This window comes from Schistocerca nitens, chromosome 2 (genome assembly GCF_023898315.1).
Source record: "Schistocerca nitens isolate TAMUIC-IGC-003100 chromosome 2, iqSchNite1.1, whole genome shotgun sequence".
Taxonomy (NCBI): domain Eukaryota; kingdom Metazoa; phylum Arthropoda; class Insecta; order Orthoptera; family Acrididae; genus Schistocerca; species Schistocerca nitens.
This window is the reverse complement of record NC_064615.1, coordinates 103,137,549-103,160,627: the sequence shown is the minus strand read 5'-3', so window position 1 is coordinate 103,160,627 and position 23,079 is coordinate 103,137,549. Positions and strand designations below refer to the sequence as shown.

The 23,079-nt window shown below is 37.2% G+C and overlaps 1 protein-coding gene across 7 annotated transcripts in view; it reads left to right on the top strand.

Annotated features, from left to right (window-relative positions):
* Positions 1-23,079, top strand: part of LOC126235770 (uncharacterized) — a 272,353-nt gene that overhangs the window by 94,657 nt on the left and 154,617 nt on the right. For all 7 annotated transcript variants that reach the window (XM_049944566.1, XM_049944568.1, XM_049944570.1 and 4 more), the window contains exons 8-9: positions 3,160-3,405; positions 15,255-15,433. In XM_049944566.1, coding sequence (XP_049800523.1) covers positions 3,160-3,405; positions 15,255-15,433 — 425 coding nt within the window. The remainder of the gene's footprint in view (positions 1-3,159; positions 3,406-15,254; positions 15,434-23,079) is intronic.

Genomic DNA, 23,079 nt, shown 5'->3' with positions numbered 1-23,079 from the left:
AACAATCATTTTAGCACTAGCCCATTGCACTCTGTAATGTAGACATATGGCGTCTCCGTGCACTCTTACTTAAATCGCTACCACTTGGGTGGCGAGCATGCCACAGAGAATTACCTGACTCTCTTTGAGGTAACAATGAGGCTACTGACCAACAATTAGGATACACATTAAAACAGAAAGTACACTTTTATTTAACTATATTTACATACCATAAGCATCACAATAGAAAACTTTTCACTGCGTGATATTTTGTGAAACTTTTCAGCGTAGACCGTTTCCATCATCATTTCACGTAAATTGCTCACAAATGAATCGCTGTTATTATTTAAAACATTGTCATCAAAATCATTGTCACTCTGGATATCACTTATTTCCTCTAAAAGCTGTACAACCTCTTCCTTAGAAATATCTGTACCTGAAGAACTAGCCATGTTGTGTCTACTCACTTGTTTAATGAATACAACCTTTCTCTCAGCACAACTGCTACAGCTCGGAGTTGAGTTAATACAGGCTCCCCTAGATGGCAGTACTAGTAGAGTCAGATTTGAGGCTGAAGCCTGTGAGAGCTATGAAAAATCGTGTTGTATGAGGCTGGACATGGGAGAGGAAAACAAAATTCACAATTTCAAGTGCCACTCGCCATTGGAGTGGAAAGGGTAAATGAGTTCAGTGTAGATCTGAAAGTGTTTACATTGCCTGGGCACAGTTCCTAAGGGCAACAGTCATCACCCTGTAAACAAAATTCTTTTATTATATATTTCCAGCCTCTCATGAATGGTATTATAACTGCTTTCAGCTTCTTGCAAAGTCATGATAAAATGATCTGTTGAAAGAAAATAAAAGTAAACAAGAGAATTGTAAAATACTAAGAAATTAAATTACAAAATCACTGAGCAGTAGAGGCATTGGGTTGTCAACAGGTGCATAAAAAAGACTGAAAGCTTTCCTAGCTTTTGAACAAATTCTTTTTTGATTTAGATTACACACACACACACACACACACAAACACACACACACACACACACACACACACACACACACACACACAGAAACAAACACGTATAACTGCACAAGCAACTGTCCACCTGAGTGATTGGTTCCCACCAAACTGGCCATGAACAGAGTTGACCAACCATGCCAGAACACACTGTTGAGCACAAGCAGCTTGATTTCAAAAGCAGCTTCACAACCCATGCCATCTGCTGCTACAACTTAAGCAAAAACTTTTTAGCAACCGATGTTATATGTGAAAGCTTAGTCGAAGTGGCATCAAATCAAAAGACTTGCATCCGGCGAACGGTCTACCAGACGGGAGGTCCTAGTCACACGACATTTTATTTACTGTATGTATGTTTATTAATTGACACTGTTAATGTTTCCTATTTGTGTGTTTTAGGTGCTTAAGAATGATGTTATTGGCTGACTAGATCTTATGTCTATGCTCTGAATATCTGCTGTCATTGGCTTGCGAGATCATGTGTCAAGCTGTAATTGTCAAACGAAAGCACATTGCAATCTCAATTTCAGTGCTTTGGAAGCTGCCATGCTCTATTTGGTTGAATTCATGTTTATACTTTTGTAATATGAAAATATGCAGTGTAAATGTTGCTGTGCATCAAAGCCCTTTCCAAAACACACTGTTTTTTGCTGGCTTTCTTTTCCTAAAGTGCCAGGAAGTTCTATGCTTTTGTATAAAACCTTCACCATTCAAATGATTCATAAGTTTTACAGCTCTGAGGGAAATAATGTCACTTAACATGAAAAAAAAAATTACTTTCACTGGGGGTATAGTGTATTTTTAACCAGAAACTCTAGGAAATATTCAGAAGTTTTTCCTTCTTGTCTGCGTATACACCCAGAGAAACATTGGTTTTAAAAATCAACAGTTGTAGAACAAGCCTTACAATACTATAAGTAAATTGTAAAATAACACTCACATTACCACTCATTCAAGACTGCCTTTGGGATTAGCATCATCAAAGAAGTCATTCCAATGAGTGTGGCAGTTAACTTTATCAGTGAGAATGATAGTATGCACAGATCGTGGCTCTCTTGATTTTAAAGTGGATGTGCTGGATACAGAGTGGATGAATTTAGTCTTGTGTTACCGTTGTTACCATTGCAAAAATTGAGCTTTTAGTATGGGCTAAAAGTTTTAACACACTTGTAATGATGGGGAGTATTTTTTCAAAAGTTTGTGGTTATAGGACATGCTGTTAGAATCCTGAGAATGGTTTATCTGCAAAACTTTGCAGTTGAGACCCATTTGGTTACAAACACAGCTCTGTGTGAACAGAAGATATTAAGCTCTTCAATAAAAGTCAATACAATGTATATGTTATAAACTGGACAAAACTGACTTACAAGTTTTAGTAAACAGCATTGTGTATTACTATTATAGTACAGAGTGATGGTGGATATTAAGTTGACAATTGAACCATATCTTTCAAAAATCTCTCTAATGAAAGAAACACAATGTTTGAAAGACATTACGTACATATTGAACTGATTTTTACCTATATTAGAATGGGAAAAAATACTTCTACTGCATCATGGAGGCTAATATGAAGACTATTCTATTTGTTTTTAATAGAATTGTCTTCAACTTTCCCAGAGCATACTAAGCTACTTACTGTGTTTATGTAGCCTAAAGTGTAATTATGTAAAAGTGCAAGAATTTGTCCAACAACCAGTTTTCCTTCAGATCATTCAAACTTTGTAATTTTTATTGTGTAATTTTTCTGCCCGTAAAGTATAATACAATGTAATGAAATGTAACATTTTCAGAACATTTTTTCCTCTTTTACTTATTTTGTTTGTGTAAATGGAAAAATTGAAGTATTCTTTTGTATTTTGAGTTACAATAGACTGTGAAAATTGTACAGTTTTTTTTAGCTGAAAAATATTATTCTTTATGTAAATGCATGCGGGACACCTTGGAACCTACAAATTGTGAATGTTGATGGTAACTGTGGAACAAGACAACAACTTACTTTTAAAATATATGTTTTGTATACTTCATTTATAGTTTTCAAACAACTGTAATTTTAGTGTATATCAAGGCCTACGATTTAAAATACCATGACCAAACCATGAATATTTTTTGATATGTTGTTTGTTAAAAATGCTTGTAATAATGTGAATTATATGATTTTACAGCTGGAAGAAGAGATAGAAAAACTGAGTGTTTCCGGTCTAAAGAACAGAGCTCACACCTTAACAATGTGTCGCCTGATGGTGCGCGCTGAAGACTGCGACTCACGTATTCAGTTGTTAAAGCTTATACAAGAAGGAGAACCAGCGTGTCGAAGACTATTCCTTGATTACCATGGTCTTCGGCTCATGTGGAGCTGGATGGTAGATGCCACAAGCAATAATGAAAGTGAAATGGATTTGAAAATGGAAGTTAGTATATTACCAATTCTAACATAATTTGTATGCAGCAGTAGAATGATACTTTTAAGCTACTTTTAAATATTACTTGCGGGGAATAAGTTGCCATTAAATAGAATGGAGAGGTCAGTTACATGTCGTGGTCTGCTGTTGTCATACTGAATAGTGTCCATGGTGCTGTTTGATGAGCGAAAGTATTAAGGTATTAGGCAAATAGATAGGAGTCCATTTTAGGTAAATGGACAATAAATGTATTGTGCTGAATAGTGAAGATTATTTCAAGTTAACTTACTTTCTCATTATGACTTGTTTAATTTTAAGAAAGAGTTGAGGCACTCATAATCTTGTTGTACGTATTTAGTTGGTCATAGTTCTTGTGATCACTCTTCTCTGGCACCAAACTTCTTGAAAATGATGGAAATATTAGCTATTTTCAGTAGTGTTATCTGGTTACATTCCTGTTAAAACTTTTCTGCCTTCTATGCTAGGAAAATCTTAAAGTTCACAATCTACACCTTCGTTGAGGCTTGTGTACCAACCTCTGGCCATAAAAACAAATCAAACAACAATCAATATCATCTCCACTTCAACAGCTGTGACCCCCTCCCTTCTTTTTACTCAAGGCATCGGTATTAAATGAGTGCCCTTTAAGACAAAATACCTCCATCCTTTTTCACCTACATCATTAAACTTCTAATGCTATGACATTTCTTGATAACCATACCTAACTTTAGATTCCTACCTCTGCATCCGATACACCTGCAAAATCTGCTGCGTGTATCTACTTATGATTGTCTGCTTCAGCTCCACCATTGGAAAAAGGAATGATATTACAAGCAGAACCACATGCAAAATACTTATTTTATTTACCAGCTGACATTTTCTTACTATTCAGCATTCTACATAGACATTACTACCGCTGTCTGGACACAGTTGAATAGTCTACCTCGGGGAAGTTCAGTATCCAGTTGCTGAGCTAGACTCGAGAGACCTTAGTGTCTGCAGTACAACATAAACCCTATATAAATCTTCTCACAGTGCACCAGTGTCCATGAAATGAACCTTTATTAAGAAAAGGAAAGTTGCCACTCACCATATAGCAGAGATCCTGAGACGCAGATGGGCACAACAGAAAGACTCCCACAATTAAAGCTTTTGGCCATAGGACCTTTGTCAACAATAGACAAAACACACACACACACACACACACACACACACACACACACGACTGTGGTCTCAGGTAACTGAAACCACACTGCGAGCAGCAGCACCAGTGCATGATTGGAGTGGTGACTGGGTGGTGGGCACTTCATTGTCTGCCATTCCCAACATACTATCCCTCGCCCTCCGTGCCCCAGCCTCCTCCTACCCCCACCCAGTCACCACTCCCATCATGCACTGGTGCTTCTGCTCGCAGTGCGGTTTCAGTTGCCTGAGACTGCAGTTGTGTGTGTGTGTGTGTGTGTGTGTGTGTGTGTGTGTGTCGTCTATTGTTGACTAAGGCCGTATGGCCAAAAGCTTTGAGAGAATGTTTTTGTTGTACCTTTCTGCGGCTCAGCATCTCCGCTGTATGGTGAGTGGCAACTTTGCTTTTCATAATATTGTTACATTCCATCCTGGATTTTGTATTGAATCTTTGTTATTGACTAAGAAATATGCATGTTTCGAGAACCCATTGCTTGAATGACAGTAAAGCATTAGTTTGATAGAATGTACATTGAATCAGAGCATTCGGAATAGTCATTTTGTACCACCGGTTTCCTCTACAAATGACCTGGAATAGTCTACACTTATATTCAGTGGTAATTCATTTAGTTTTACAAAACCTTTTCATCACACTTTAAGTTATATTCATTGTTGTGTCCTCAGACCACATTATGAAGGCTTCACAATGTGTCTCATTGAGATGATTAGTTACTGAGAGACAGAGCCTTTTGTAATTTGTTTGCATAATGCACAGTTTTAAGAAGAGAGAGAAATTACTTGGAATGCTTTGTTAACATGTACGTTAGAAGTGGAACAAGGCCACAAGCACATCTACTATTGGCTTCTTCTCGTAAATTCTTCTGAATAATCTAGAGAGAGATACTGGAGCATAATAGTTTTCAGTTAATGTTACACCTTTGTGGTCATTCTGTGCCGAGGTCATCTCATCCACCATCTCACGTTTTGGTTGAAACCTGTGCTATTTCTTCTCCCTAAGAAAAATAACCATAACAAATTTTAGAATTTTATCTTTCTCCATTTCTGTTTTATGGCAATTAAAAGTTTTGAAGTTTTGTTTTTAAATTGTGATGACACAAATTGATATTTGCTAACATCTTGAAGCTAGAGTTACCTTTTTCTAAAATTTATCATCCAAACACTGAGAAAATTGTTCGTTATATATCCTGTACCAGATAAAAAAGAGTATGCTTATAATTTTGTATTTCATTTTGTGAAAAACATGGTTTGCCATCACAGACAGTATTACACAAAGTTAAAGTGATAATTCCTAATTTTTTCCAAAATAATTCTCATTGCAGGGCTGTTACGAAAATAAAATTAATAGAATTTTTTTCTCCTTATTGTATTTTCCCTGCTATATTGGAAATGTTAAATCTTTTTTTATACAGTTACATAAAAATATTATTGTTTAGATGTTTTTGAAAATATTTTTTGTCCTTTTTTGGTTGTTTTCAGTGTCATCATTATTTTTGTTAAATAATATTTTATTTGTGAAACATAAGAATTGGGTACAGGCATCATTCATATCTGAGGAAGTGGCCTGTTTTTACTGACATGACACAAGAATTAACTAACTTCTGCAGAATCAATTAATGGAGAATCCAGGACGCAGAGCTACCTGTACAGCAACACTTAACTGTGCTTTTTTTTTACTATAGTTTTTTGGATGGAATAATGAATGATGTGTTACATTTACAGAGTTTACTTTTGAATGTGTCTGTATATCTACAGTGTCATTTATTTCACAATTGTCTGATGTGAAATTCTAAGTATTGTAGAACTTTTATGTTAATATATCTAAAAAGTATACTGATGAAAAAATTATTTATATTTACACCAGAATACTGATGAAAAACAAATGTCTTTTTAGATCTGTACACTGCCGAGATGAAATTATTTATGTGGGAAGATTGTTTGAACTTACAATGGAATGGTCCAGTAACGTGTGTCAAAACCTACCCTGAAATTTTTTGCACACAAAGAAGACAATGAAAGAAATGCACTGCCAAAGTTTTAGCTGCTAAGAGGCACTGCAAGTATTTTGTAAAAAATGTTGAAGTTACACATTTTTGCTGCACGAAGAACTGCTTATAAAAGCTGTTTGAACAGCCCTACCCACCTAGTGCTCAGCTAAGTGAATCCACAGTGCCGCATAGTGGAATTATCCTGAGTTCACAGACACCAATTTTAAACATGTATAAAGCCTGGTTCACAATGGAACAAATGGAAACGAACACCTGCGAATGAGTATTTGCAGAAAATTCACTACCATTTGTTTGTAAATGGATAGAATTGTTTATACTAGAGGGAACGGAAGAGAACACGAGGTAGCAAATACTGCCTATGAACACTGTGTTATTAGTTTTTAAACTCTATCTTGTTAGAGCCACAATGTGAAACTTTGCTATTCAGTGAGTATTATTTTGCATGGCGAGCGCACTGTTCTTGACGGAGTATGCAAAATGGCACAGGGAAGGAAGAATTTTAAGGCTCTCATTTTGTATGGAAGTGTGACGTGTGGAGATCGTACACTTTAAATGGAATTGCATCTGCATCTCTCCTTTCCTTGTAAGTTGGCTGTATGTATGAATGTTGTACATTTGACTATCAGAGAAACAATTCTTTGTTTATTTCCTGTAGTTGTCACAAAAATGCGAAGTGTCTATTGAACAACAAAAACAAACACACCTGCCAAAAGAAAAATTGATGCAGTCGGGCACTGCACAGTAACCACTAATTTTATTTAGACAGAGCTGAGATGGATTCAGAAATGGTTCCAGCTGTTGTTCAGCATATTGTGCTGCATGCCATGCATACTTGATCAAATTTGTAAAGTGTGGCAAAGAAAATGACTGGAGCTTAAGAATACTGTTTCGCTGTTATCTGATAATTTCCTGAAAAATGCTTTCCACTTTCGAAAAAATTCTTTATCGAGAGGTTGAATCGCACTAGTAGTTGCAGGCAAAATCCAAATTACATCTACAAATTTTTCGTCATCTGCTGCAAAAACAGAGGCGCTTTTTGTGTCCAGACCATGAGTGGAACAAAAGCAATGAATTAGTTTCTGCAGCTGGTAGGAATACGTTTCAAACGAAATGTTGAAACTTATTCTTTCCCATTTTTCCAGATTTTGATATGTCGATTAAAAGATTTTTGCAACTAAATAGTACATTTTTATTTTTGGTCCTAATTTGCCTTGTGGCTCTTGAAGATAGATATACATCTGCGGAAACAGTAAACCACTCATACTTATCACTGGCATAATAAAGTGTGGTGTGCACACAGTTCTTTCACAAAGCCTGACTGATCAGTGTTGTAAGCAGCAGTTGCAGGATAACAGCAAGTTTCGTCTTTACATCAGCTATGAATTTCTCTATGGCATTGTCTGTCACTGGCAGCTGCTCTACACGTTTACGTGACATAAACTTAGTAATTTTGTGACTTCGTATTCTTTACGATTTCTGGAACCTGCGTAGCAGGTCAACAAAGCCTGGAAATTAGCAATGTTCATGTGAGATGCAATTTGGAGGGCCCTGTACCGCCGACCTCAGCTGTGTTTGTGTCTAGTTGCGCTTGCGCAGTTGTCAAAGTGCCAGTAGGGGATATACATTTCTACTGTTGCCTGGCAAGCTACAAATTTGACAATTTTCAGCTTTCTTCTTCTTCTTCTTCTTCTTCTTCTCTCTCTCTCTCTCTCTCTCTTTTTAATTCTTGCAGCGTCTCTTTGCAGCTAAAACTTTGACAGTGAATTTCTTTATTGTGTTCTTCCTGTGTGGAAAAAAAGGGTGGGGGGTAGGTTTCCACATGTCTTATTGAACCATTCCCTTGTTAGAGTTTGTAGGAAGATATATTAGAATTTTCCATAATGAGAGAGAAGTCCAGTGATAAGTACACAGACTGCGTCTCACCTAACAACCTGTATTCAAAAGAGAACTACATAAAATTTAAGTAATTTATGTGAAGAAGGAATCAGTTGAAATTACAAACAGGAAAAGAGGGTGGTGATGTTGGGATAATTTGTCTTCATCTTAAAAGTTTATTAATAAATAGGAATTTCTACGAAAAGTTGTAATCCCTACCAAAAAATGTTGTAATCTGTACAAAAACATAAGTGTAGTCACTGTACGTAAAAGCCAAGTCGTAAATCTAAAACCAGCAGAAATGTTAGATGTATCTTGTCATAAAACATTGTTTGATAGCAATGATGTTAGTGATACTGATAAATACATTGAGCAAACTGACAAAGCAGACATGACAGAATTACGAAAAGAAGTAGTATTAAAGACTTCAAATGTTACTTTCGCAGACATAGAGTGCTTACCTGTGAAATGACGTATATATAATGCCTGGGTATGCAAAAATTGTCCATTTGAATATTGTGATAGGTATTTTAATACATTGTCAATGACTCCTTTGTCAAGTCACACTGAATTGCTTAGATCATAATCTAGAATCAGGTCATCTTCACTTTTTATAGCATTGGATGATTTGTCAGTTATGTTGATTTACAGTGAATTTTAATGACAATTTTAAAACCATTCATCAGTTTCTTCTGAAGGTGTTAATGTAGTTTTCAGAAATAGAATGTTGATTTCTGTACTCCAGTCAAAGCACCAAAAGGGAAAGATATTTTCCTCACATTACCAGCCAATATTAGCTGACAAATCCAGTTTTTCACCTTGCAAGGAGATTAGGGTAATTGTAAAATACATATGGACCATAAATTCTTGAAAATAAATTTTTGAGGTTATTCACTCTGTCAGAAATAGGCTGAGCTTCATTTTTCACATGTCTGAGGAGCACAGATAATTAATTTATTGATGCAAAGAACCCTTTCTGGTCGAGGAGGAGGCTGGTTTTCTTCCCTACCTGCCCATCCAAACAAATTACAAAGGGCATCTTTCCTGAACTTTGAGTTTTACAGCATACAATGTTAAGAGTGAACTTTCTGACTCAATTTTACCTTAAGCCTGACACATTGAAAACATTGTTAGGTAACAAGGTGATTGTTCTTTTGTATTTAAGTACAACATATCTTGTTGCTTGGGTGATTTGACTTGAGAATAGCCACAGAGGTATGCTAGTGTGCTTCTCTAATAACATCTTTGTTGGGCTCTGATAATTTGTAAGCGAAATAACCTGTTCAGTGCTGAAAAAGTTCCTTGTTAACAGTGTCTCGCATCAGCTGCTTCCTGGTAGGTAAACTCAACAATTCACTTTGAAAGTTCCATTTGTAATGAAGTGGACAGAAAGATTTAAAAAATCCTTATGTTTTTGACATAAATTACACCTTCATGCTTACACAGATAGACTTTTATGTTGGATTTTTATGTCTTGTGCAAGCAATGGTTTACCTTGCCATTTGTTCTGTGTCAAGAGTTATGGCATGTAGCAAAGCTGCCTTACACAGTAAGCGATTTAAAGACTACACAAGATTATAAAAAGTAAAACGATTTGGTACCAGACTACACCACAGGCTATGAGGTACAAATGAACAAGAAAGTGTAGAACTCTGTTGACGGAAGGGTTGTTTGTAGGAATACTGGTGCAACTGTCTATTAATGCCTCAAGACGCGAGCTTAGGTGACAGATACTCATATAGAAAGCCAGACTACATATTTTGATGAGATCACTAGTCCTCCTCAAAACTTTCAGGAGTAACCCTGCTACAAAGAAAATAGAGGGAAGAGATATACAAAAATTGGAAAGGATGAAAGAAAAACATGTTCAGTGCAAAGAAAGAAAGAAAAAGAGAGGTAGAAAGATTAGAAGGTAAGGAAAAATGATTAATTTTAAAAGGTGTTTCAGGTACTGGACCTGTAGGGTGTAAAAGACAAAATTAATAAAGAAATGTAGGACAAATAATGGGAGAGAATTTTAATAAAGCTAGAATGTACAATGTGATCCAAACCAGGAGCAAAATGCGAGAGGGAAATTACCAGCATATGGTCTGGGTGATGTAACTGTACATGCTGTCTGCCTTTATTCATTTGTTCATATGAAAACTTCTTAACTGTTGCGCAAATTTAAAGGGCAGGATGTTATTTTTATGTTGATTGATATACAGTGTTGCCTAGGTCTCCACAAGTGCTCACATGAATATCATTGTATGAAGTTATGTTTTACCAGTGATATTTACTACACTACTGGCCATTAAAATTGCTACAACACGAAGATGACGTGCTACAGACGTGAAATTTAACCGACAGGAACAAGATGCTGTGATATGCATATGATTAGCTTTCCAGAGCATTCACACAAGGTTGGAGCCCGTGGCGACACCTACAACATGCTGACATGAGGAAAGTTTCCGACTTTGATAAAGGTCAGATTGTAGGCTATCGCGATTGCGGTTTATCGTATCGTGACATTGCTGCTCGTGTTGGTCGAGATCCAATGACTGTTAGCAGAATATGGAATCGGCGGGTTCAGGAGGGTAATACGGAACGCCATGCTGGATCCCAACGGCCTCGTATCACTAGCAGTCGAGATGACAGGCATCTTATCCGCATTGCTGTAATGGATCATGCAGCCATGTCTTGATCCCAGAGTAAACAGATGGGGACGTTTGCAAGACAACAACCATCTGCACAAACAGTTCAACGACGTTTGCAGTAGCATGGACTATCAGCTCGGAGACCATGGCTGCAGTTACCCTTGACGCTGCATCACAGACAGGAGCACCTGCGATGGTGTACTCAACGACAAACCTGGGTGCACGAATGGCAAAAGATAATTTTTTTGGATGAATCCAGGTTCTGTTTACAGCACCATGATGGTCGCACCCAGGTTTGGCGACATCGCGGTGAATGCACATTGGAAGTGTGTATTCATCATCGCCATACTGGCGTATCACCCGGCGTGATGGTATGGGGTGCCATTGGTTACATGTCTCGGTCACCTCTTGTTTGCATTGATGGCACTTTGAACAGTGGACTTTACATTTCAGATGTGTTACGACCCGTGGCTCCACCCTTCATTCGATCCCTGCGAAATCCCACATTTCAGCAGGAGAATGCACGACCACATGTTGCAGATCCTGTACGGTCCTTTCTGGATACAGAAAATGTTCGACTGCTTCCCTGGGCAGCACATTCTCCAGATCTCTCACCAATTGAAAACGTCTGGTCAATGGTGGCCGAGCAACTGGCTCATCACAATACACCAGACACTACTCTTGATGAACTGTGGTATCGTGTTGAAGCTGCATGGGCAGCTGTACCTGTACACGCCATCCAAGCTCTGTTAGACTCAATGCCCAGGCGTATCAAGGCCATTATTACGGCCAGAGGTGGTTGTTCTGGGTACTGATTTCTCAGGATCTATGCACCCAAATTGCATGAAAATGTAATCACATGTCAGTTCTAGTATAATATATTTGTTCAATGAATACCCGTTTATCATCTGCAATTCTTCTTGGTGTAGCAATTTTAATGGCCAATAGTGTAAATATGTAGGGAGTTTTCTAGCACACAGTTCAGATGATGTAACTGCACAGGTTGTCTGTCTGTAATCATTTTCGTATGAAAACTTCTTAACCAATGTTCAGATTTGGAGGTGTGGAAGATATTTGTATATTGTTTGCTGCGTAATGTTGCATGGGTTCCGCACTTGCTCATGTGAATAGTCCTACACTTGTACATAGTTAAATTTGACCTGTGATGTTTCCTAAATATGTAGGAAATTTTACAATAGGGTTGAAGACAGACATTTCACAAGGACGTTGCTCTGTGGGAAGCAAAATATCATGGCTTTATATTGGCTGAGAAGTTAGGGATTCCCTGGCAAGACACCATAGGAATACATGAAGAATACTCTATAGAATATGTTTGCTAATACTGGCTACAAAGTTCAATGATTTTTTTCATATTTTAGAGATAGTGCCAATTGTGTGTGTATTTTTGCCTGCTGCATGTAAAAGTTACCATGAAATTCTCAAATTGCTTTGCTTTTTGAAGATATAATTGTAGTTATTAACTAATTATTGGCAAAAATTATTCTACAGTGTATATCCTGCTGTAATGTGTGCACTGTTGTCATGGCGTGTTTCGTGCATTTTGGGTATGATTGTCTCTCATGACTGACCAGCAAAAATTGTCCAACGTACTGTTTCCAGCACTCTGGTAACATTTATTGAGAGTTCAGATCTGTTGGTGCTACTTTGGCAAGATTTGTAGGATTGATGTTATAATGATAATGGAGGAAATTAATTTTCAGACATTTTACATTCCATTCTTTGGTAAGTTTTCAGCAAAGTCTCCAAAAGTTATTATCTATTGCCAAGGAAAGTTTCCAGCCTTGACTAGAAAGGAGCCAATGCTTCTTTTCCTTAACTCTACAAACTTTTTTAAAATTGTGCATGTTTCACCAGATTTTATATATGAGGGCACAGAAAAACAGGATAAGTCAAGGGGTGTCTGAAAAAGATACATAAATTATTGTCTTCAAAAATATTTCATGTAAACCCATACGTAATTTGTAGCAGTGGTAGGCATGTTTTGAATGGCCCTGTTAATGAACCTAATAAATGATTTCTGACACCTAGCACAGATTGTTGTCTCGAAGACTATTGCCTCTTGTAATAATGTTGCGACTTCATCTAGCTAGCGGTCACACAAAGGAAGCGACAGTACTTCGGATAACCTTGTTGGACACTAAGTAACACAGCAGCAGCTTTCAAATGAAAATTTATGCAATGAAACAGTTGTTGTAAATTTTGATGTGATGTGTCATCTTAATTTGTGCAGCATTGTACAACCTCTATTTGTCATCACTGTATGCTGTATTTAGAGTCTTCATTAAACATCATCTGCACACAAATTGAAAACACACTCACACGCAACAAAGTTTGTCTTTTTTTTATGAAGAAAGTGTCCAGTGCTGTTTGTTATGAAATGTGCATGGATACTTTCACATCATTATAAGAAGACACCAATGTTGAAGGTGTGAGCCTAGATCAGTAGTTGTGTCGTTTAGTTCCTGTTTGGTGACTACACAGCTCTGTTGAATGTTCACTGGACACACAGGTGTCTTGTGATTTGGTTTATACAATTTCTTTACATCATCACATTGGAATCAAGGGTGTCTGAGAAGATAGGAAGAACAGGGACAGGTATTTTTTCATTATGGGTACAGGTTGACAGTAGATGGAACACCAGTATTCTCAGCAGTCCATTTCCTCTCATTTCCATAAGCAGAGCAGTAGAATCCTGTAGAATAAACAGTCATTTGTATAGTTAATTTGTTTCCTCCACATTACAGGGGTGTCAAATCCCCTATTGTCCTTGCTTTTCCATTGTACTAGTCATGTAGTTTAGTTGCACATTGAGAGCAGCATTTTTGTGATGTGCACAGTTTGTGCCAGTATCCTAACTTACAATTAAGAGGAGATATATTTTCATGATAGTGAATCTAGAAACCTCTTTTATGGCTTAGTATTTGTAGCAAAAGCTATTCAGGTCATTAACTCATTCACCTGACATCTTGTTTGCCAAGATCCTGAAAAGTGATCACAATGTAACATTTGAACAGTCATTTTATATATATGTATTGCATTAACAGCAAGTAGTATAAATTATGAAGAAACATTAGAAAAACTTTGCTAGAGTGCAAAATAACATGTCACCGCAATAACAATTACTCTCAAACTGAGATAATGGTATTTGTGATATTGCTGCATGAAGGGCTTACCATGTAGCCACATTTTATACCTGATGGATGTATTCATTTCGTGAGGGAACAATGAAACTATGGTATCATGTCCCTCAAGAACACAATCCAATCAAGTAAGATGAAGGCCATTTTTGGATTAAACAATAATGAAAAACTTGAGAAATGTTGTTTTTGAAGAAAATTCCTTTTGGGTTTTGACTAGTGAATTCCGAAACTACAGTTACATCATTGAACAGATCAAGAGGCACTAATTCACAATGATTTGCTTTTTACAATTAAGAGCCAGATGTTGGGTTTTTGTTTTATTATTTTTCTTGAGGTCACAGTAAACTGCCGAGTTTGTCAAGAACTATGTATCTAAAGTGTTCTTTAGAAAACGTTGTAATGATAATGAAAGGGAAGGTGCAGAACCCAGTTACTGCATGTCTTCAGGCTGATTTTTACAAGTCCCTTATTGCTTTGTAAATGCTTTTACAAAATTTAAAAATCTCTTTGTAGCAACATGTGAGCTTTTTTGAGAAATATCTTTCAGTTTGATGACCACCGATTAATGTATTTTTAAGTTTAAATGAATGGCCCAACATCAGAACGATTCCCGTTTGCTTGTTACAAACTAGTGATAATGTAATTTTTTTGATTTCCAAAAATGTGCATAATATTAATTCAGCTGGAATATTTTAGATTCCAGTACACACCTGCTGACATAATATGTAGAACTTTTCTGTATGGTGCGTAACAAGTTTTTTACTTCCGTCAACCATTCTAGGTTTATATACCATTTACCACATACAAATATTTTGAGCTTAAATAGACGTAAATGAAATAAACTTTTGTTACGTCAATTTGAGTGTGTGTCTGCAGTAATAGATTTCGGGGTGATGAGGAAATTAATTTATTTGCATGATCCTTGTCAGTTTATTTGCAGAAATATGTAATATTTTGCCATTGCTTTTTCTCCTCAGATACTTCAAACACTAGTGAAGCTGCCAATTCCAAATAAAACAGTGTTGCAGGACAGTAAAGTCTTGTTCATGGTTCAGAAATGGTTGGAATGTGTGCGACAGTCAGGAAGTGTTAACGATACATCAAATGAAAGTGAAATGGAAGACAGTATAACATTTGCTGTTACAAAAAAGGAGAGGTAAATATTGTGAGAACTCACATGCTTCAGTTTGTGTACATATTCATAGAGTGATGTTTTATTACGAAATTTACAGTTTTTAATATTTGTATGTAACTGGATGTGGATACCTGCTTGATGCTTCTTTTCTTGTGTCTAACTCAAATTTTGTGATATAACAAATAATTAATAAATTACACTGGTCAACACTCATTTTCTTGCCAAGGATATTTGAGTGGCTTTAGGATGGGTTAGTGGTGCTGAGGACGAATATAGCAACCATTTATGCAGTTTGGCTCTAGTTTTTGAGATAATGCATGATTTATTCAAAAAATTAGAAAAAATTGCTAATACTGAACTCGAGCGCTACAAACTACAATGAAAAAAGAAAATAATCTTTATAAATAGCTTCTATGAAAACCTGATAGGCATTTGTCCACGTATAAAACATAATTGAAAAGTTTCTCTATAAGTATATCATTTTCCGTCCATGACGAACCGCTTCCTGCACGCTTTCCTTTTATAGGTCTCTTCAGAACAGTCACGTTGCAGATTCCAGCAATAATCTGCCATCATATGCCTGTCCCATCTTCCTTTATATCTTTCCTCTATTCCTTTCATATCTTGATGGAACCGCTCTCCTTGTTCCTCACTGAAATCACCTAGATTACGAGGAAATCAATCCAAATGGCTGTGAAGGAAGTGCAATTTTATGCTCATGTTAGCTCCTAAGTTTTGAAAGTTAGTGAGCATGTTTTTGACCAGTTCCTCATAATTGGGAGCTTTATGATTGCCCAAAAAACATTTTACAACAGCGACAAAACTGTTCCAGGCCGATGCTTCAGTGACAGTCATGACACTTGTAAAATTGGTATTGTTGATGAGCCTGCGAATTTGAGGACCATCAAATATTCCTGCCTTACGTTTTTCACTACTGAGTCCAGGGAACGTATTGCAGATGTATGTGAAGCAATTACCATTTCTGTCTAAAGCTTTGGTGAATTGCTTCATTAGTCCTAACTTAATATGTAATGGTGGAAGAACAATCTTGTCCCTACTAACCAGAGGTTCATTAATGATGTTTGCTTCAGCAACAGCCATATGTTCCCTTGGAGGCCATGTTTTCTGCTTCCAATGTTCGTGCTTTGCCCTACTATCCCACATGCAGATAAAACATGGGTGCTTTGTGTATCCACTTTGTTGTCCAAGCAAGAAGTTCACCATTTTCAAATCAACACAAATCAACCACTGGTGCTGCTTATACTGAATTTTCTGCAGAACCATCTTGATGTTAGCATATGCTTCACAAAGTTTTGTTGAGTGGGCAATTGGAATAGATGCGTAACGATTGCCATTGTGTAGGAGAACACATTTTAAACTTCTAGTGGAACTGTCTATGAAGAGACGCCAGTCCTCTGGTCTATATTCCGGCAGCCCCAATTCAAGTAAAAGTCCAGGTATATTGCTGCAATACACTATAACCTCTTCTTGGTTGAAGTATGGAAGAAGGTTTTCTTCTCTCGTCCGGTGAGCTGTTATTTTAACACTTGGATGAAGACAGTTCTTTTCCTTAAGCCTGGATGCTAAGAGTTCTGATGCTTGCTTTGAAAGATTGAATTCTCGTATCAAGTCACTGAGCTCCTTCTGGTCGAACTGCTGGGGTTGTGTCTCACGTCCTTCGTATTCCGAACCACTACTTGTACATTCCTCGCTGTGCACATCGGACTTTCATTTATGGGGGCATTTGAAAGCTCTTGTCTGTGCAACCCTGGTACCAAATGTAGAGACTCTTCGTGCTCGTATTGTGGACGGCTGTGATACAATACGCCATTCTCCAGGGCTGCATCAGCGCATCGGGGATTCCATGCGACGGAGGGTGGATGCATGTATCCTCGCTAACGGAGGACATTTTGAACATTTCCTGTAACAAAGTGTTTGACGTCACACTGGTACGTTCTGTTGCTGTGTGTTTCCATTCCATGATTAATGTGATTTGAAGAGAAGTAATAAAATGAGCTCTAACATGGAAAGTAAGCTTCCGGACACATGTCCACATAACATATTTTCTTTCTTTGTGTGTGAGGAATGTTTCCTGAAAGTTTGGCCATACCTTTTTGTAACACCCTGCATATCACAGGCTGACCACTCTATTGTACCATATTCGTATTCCCTTCATTTCTGTCTTGGCTCTTGCTTTGTTCTCTTCCTTGTTCATCTTACCTCCTCCACCTGACACATCCATCATACCAATAGTGCCACAGCAGTGGGGCAGTGTAGTTCTGTTATGTATGTTTGCACACCAACTCTGAAGAAAAATTAAAGTTTGTAAGCTGGGGTATCATGTTTCAGTTCTTGTTCCACATTTTCCATCCAGTCTCTATTATATCACCCGCTTGTTTATTTTTTTGAAATTAGTGAGGGTACAGTAGTAGAATAGTAGAAGGAAATTAATTTGACTGTCAAAAATTCAATAATACACAAGATGGTTGACCACATGAGACATACGAAAGCATTCTTCAAGAGGGAAAAAGTTATCAAATAAAAAACCTGGAATTGTATCGGACACTGTACTGTATGGAAATAAAACTTAAGCAGAGTGAGAACTAGTAACAAAGAACCTGGAGGTATTTGAAATGTAGTATTATAAAAGGGTTTCAAACATGTAGTCTAAGTGAATGTGGTAAAATTGGCAAAGAAAGGAACAATGGGAAAGATGCCACATGTTGGTTTTCATGTTGTCAACTTCCTTGGTTTTGGATGCATAAAAACTATGTTACAGTTGACAAGGCTCTGAGCACTATGGGACTTAACATCGGAGGTCATCAGTCCCCTAGTTGACAAGGCAAAGTTTCATTAGAACAGTATGCTACATATTGTAGCACTTGTTAGTCATTTTATAGTTTATTTCACTGGGTAATTGTTAAATTGTCATGAAATCGTGGTTCATTAATTACAATAAGTGAAAAGTATCGGATTCATTGAACAATGACAGTCAAAAAAAGATGACAGTGAGAATGATGATGACAGTAATAATAATAATAATAATAATAGTAATAGTAATAATAATATTGGAAGACATAAGTTGCTTGGAATTTTATTTAATTTCATATACTACGATGTTTCGGCTGCATAGCCATCTTCAAGCAAGATGCTTGACCCCATAGCTACATATGTTTCTGGTTTCAGTCATGTAATTTCATAGGCAATCTGGTTCACTGCGTTTGAGAGTTGCAGCTGTGATATTCGTTACAATGCAAACAAGGTCAGAACATTATAGGACACACAATGAAAATGGAAATGAATGACAGCCAATGCAGGCAACTTATTTCTTTCAAGTAGTTTATCACACTTGTTTACCCCGTTGAAACTAAAATAATAATTTTTCTCTTATGTAGAACCATAATATTTTTTCTCTTATTTAGAACCATTAGAAACCTCATCCAATAACTATAGCAAAACTATGAATTGATGAACCCACATTTAAGGAAATCCCACTTTTAACAAAATTTTTCATCAGTCCTGGTGAAACTCCCTTAAGAACAATGTTATTTTCCCCACTTCTAACAAACTGTGCTTTAAGTAAAATTCCTCTTGTAAGGAATAAACTTATATTTTGTGAACTAAAATCCAGTTTTTATGTGATTCCTAACGTGTTCGAATGAGTTTCTGATTTCTTTCTATTTTAATTCCACACAGATCAAATTTTTTGTTGTGTGATGCAGTAAATAATAAGCGATCAACCAGTTGACACATACGTATATCATAGTCAATAACTCAACTTCCTTAGTAGTGATACTGGCAAGAGAAACATACTGCAAGAGAAGATTTATGAAATCTCTCGAGATTGACAATGAAAATTTCAGTGTTTCAAACAACTGCTTGAATTATTTTGAAAAACATCATAATCTGTCCTTTCAAAGTGTAAATGGAGAAAGTGAGACTCTGATCGTAGAAATTGTAAACTATTAGATGAAAATTACATTGCCGCAGTTGACGCAGGGCTATCAGCCCAAATAACATTTTCAATGCTGATGAAACATAATCTGGCAAAACCCCATTTAAGGAAAAAACATATTCTGTTAAGGAAGAAAAATGCCACAGAGGTAAAGAAAAAAGTAAAGAAAGGGTAATGGTATTGTGTGTAAATAGTGATGCAAGTGGAAAGTTGCCTGCACCATTAACTCCCATGTGTTCACATAACACGAAAATGCTACATTGTAGTTATGAATACAACAGCAAACCCTGGAGACATCATAAATCTTAACAACTTTTTCAGGCATTTGGATGCCAAGATGAGTGCAGCAGGAAGAAATTGGACTTGTTATTGACCTATTTCCTGTGCTTCCCAAGGAGTAATTTCTGAGGAATGTAAATATTTTGTTCCTTCCTATGAACTGGACAAGTCATCTGCAGAATCTGAGCATGTGCATAATACACAAAGTTAGAGCTAAATACAGAGCAGCAATTCTGGGGAAGTCAATTTCATTCTTTGAGAGAAGGAATTGGTGAGATTCTGCTATATACAGGCCATGCACATGTTTATTGCTGCCTGGAATTCTATAACACGACAGACTGTGCTTAATTGTTTCACAAAGGGTGGCTGTTGTACACTGGTTGCCGCTGAAGACAATCTTGCTCCAGAAGAGGTATAGAGCACCAAAACTGATATTTCTGAAAATGGACATTGTTGTTATGATGATGTCCTGACTTCCATACCTGAAACTGATGGAAGTGAAATGCTTATGAAGCAACACAGGCAGGAGACGGTGGTGACAATGAGGAGGAGGAGGAACAAGAACAAGAACGAACATCAATTTTTGCTGTTGCTGTGCAAGGAGTTGGTACTGTCAGACATTTCCTTTCCTCTTTTAATGTACATGAAGCAATTCTAGCTTACTTTGACCACCTGGAGGAATTTAAAGATTTAGTTGACAATGGAAGAGCAAAGAATTACAATGTCCGGCAGATTGGATTCATTGGTCAGTACACCAAGAAGCACTTTGTGCTACATTTGCAGGCATGCGTACATTAAGATATTGGCGGTCAAAATAGTAAAATTTCTGTGCATTTTCAACTTCTCACGGCGTAATCAATAATCCATTAAATTTTGGGCATGCAGCCACCCAAATAAAATTTATTCCACTGATATTTCGGCCTCTTATTGTCTGGCCATCCTCAGAGTGAGTCTTGCTGGGCATTATGCAGCCGAAATATCAATAGAAGAAATTTTATTTGTGCAGCTGCATGCCCAAAATTTAATGGCCTAGTAAAGTTTCTGATGTTGCACACAGTATTCGACAGTCACATGCAACTGTTTTCGATGGAACTGAATGAAGAGTTATGGAGACTTTATACATTATTGCAGAGTACATTGATTAAGTCAAGGGCAAATCTGGAATGGTATTTCAATTTAAAACTTATTACTGTATAATTAGTGGAGGAAAAAGGAGTGCAGTAACGAAAACTATAACATCAGGAGTGCATTGCTGACCTCACATTATAAGCAGAATTGATGGCACATTGGCCATAGTAAGATTTGTCAGGTGTGGAACAACTTCTTTCTGATTTGATGCGGATGAATTTAGAAAGAAAATCATGTTATGGAAGGGACACAGTCCAGTTCCTTAACGTTATTACCATTGAAGAAAACACTGGGATTGAAGAATTGATTGTGGTCTAGTTAGGGTTACAAAGATAGTTTCCTGACCGTTTTGAGGACACTCAATTGTACATATGTTTTTGAGCTGTTGCAGTTGAAAGTGCCCCTATGTGTATGCAGATGTAACTGATTGGTCTGCAAGGTAATTCCCATTTCAATCACAAATTCTTTTATGTTAAAACTATCCAGGATATTTACATTGCTTTCCTCTGGTGCAGTTTCCACGTCTCCATAATGCGGCTGCAAAAGTGCTACAATGTTTTGCTTGACATGTTTGTGTGAAATACCTTTTTTTGATTATGAAACTAAATAAATCACGATTACGTGGCACCTTCGGTGCAAAAATCTGTTATTGTCTGCATATGTCTGTATGCTGACAGTTTGTACCGGACAAAAATTGTTTTCACTGTACCAAAAATAATTAAACACAAGGGTAAGTCAATTATTATCTGCAATTTAATCACATTTTTGTTTAATTTGGCAGTACTGTCATTTTACGTTGATGATGCATGCTTTGTTTATTTGTTGTTATATCTTTGCAATTTTCAAGCCGCTAGGTTAGTTTCGTTATCACTGCAGTGCTGTTAATCATGACTGTTCCACTGTCTATTTGCACCAAAGAAGAGCAACGTTTAGTGATCCATTTTTTGTGGTCAGAAGGTGTATCAGGGGCCGAAATTCATCGAAGACTTTCAGTACAGTTCAGGAACAGTGTTTTGTTGCAACGGAGTGTCTACGAATGGATTGAAAAATTCTGAAATGGTCGCACAGTGTTACGCATGATGAAGGAGCCGGACGACTGTTTTTCGCCACAAATGTAGAAACCATTGAGTGTTCACATGAAATGATTCTCATAGACAGACAAGTAATTATTGACGAAGTGGCACATGCAAATTAGTCACGGTTCTGCGTACAAAATCATCCACAACAGACTTGGGTTTCATAAAGTTTGTGCAAGATGGATCCCAAAACAACTCACATAGGTGCATGAACAAACGCGTTTGGACATCTGCAAAAAACATTTGGATCGCTATGGTAACAAAGGGGACAACTTCTTAGACAGGATCGTTACTGGTGTTAAAAGTTGGATCCATCATTACAAGCTGTAAAGTAAACGGTGGAGTGTGGAATGGAAACATCCAAATTTGCTGTGCAAGAAAAAGTTCAAGACCCAACCGTCTGCAGAAAAACTGATGCTTACAGTTCTTTGGAACGCACAAGGTCCAGTTTTGAACATTATGGGGATAGGTGCACAACAATAAACAGTGTTCGCTACAGTGAGGTGCTTACTACGAGGCTAAAGCCTGCAATTCGAAGCAAACACTGAGGATTGTTGTCAAAATGTGTTGTGTTGTTGCACAATAGTGCCCATCCGCATACTGCTGCCCACACTCCTCAAACGCTCCAGAAACTCAAATTTAAAGTACTGGATCATCCTCCATATAGTCCTGATCTTTCTCCTTCTGACTCACTTGTTTGGTCCACTCAAACAGGCAGTAAGAGGCATTCGATTTGCCTTGGTTGAAGCACTGAACGAAGTGGTGCATTCTTGGCTTGCAGCTCAACTGAGTACCTTCTTTTATGAGGGCACCAGGAAGCTCGTACAATGATGGACCAAGTGCGTTGAAACGCAAGGAGACTATGTTGGAAAATGATGTTCTTGTAAGTTTCCTATTTGATTACAATAAAATTTTATAACTACTTTGCGGATAGTAATTGACTTACCCTTGTAATACTGAAAATTTGTTTTGTTTGTGATCTATGTCATTGAGAAATTTGAAATATAAAACCTAGTTATATGCAGTGAGACTGCAGTGCCATTTAAATGGATCTCATTTGCAGTTCCTCCTCTCCCTCCTCCTTCTGCTCAGACAGCATGGTGTAGCTTTGGAGGAAAAGTGCAGTGAAGCTGAGAGTTATGGCCAAAATCTTCGCTGCCCATGTTTTACGTTTAGTGAGATTGTAGGAAAAAGCTTTATGATGTCACATGAAGTGCACTGATCATGAC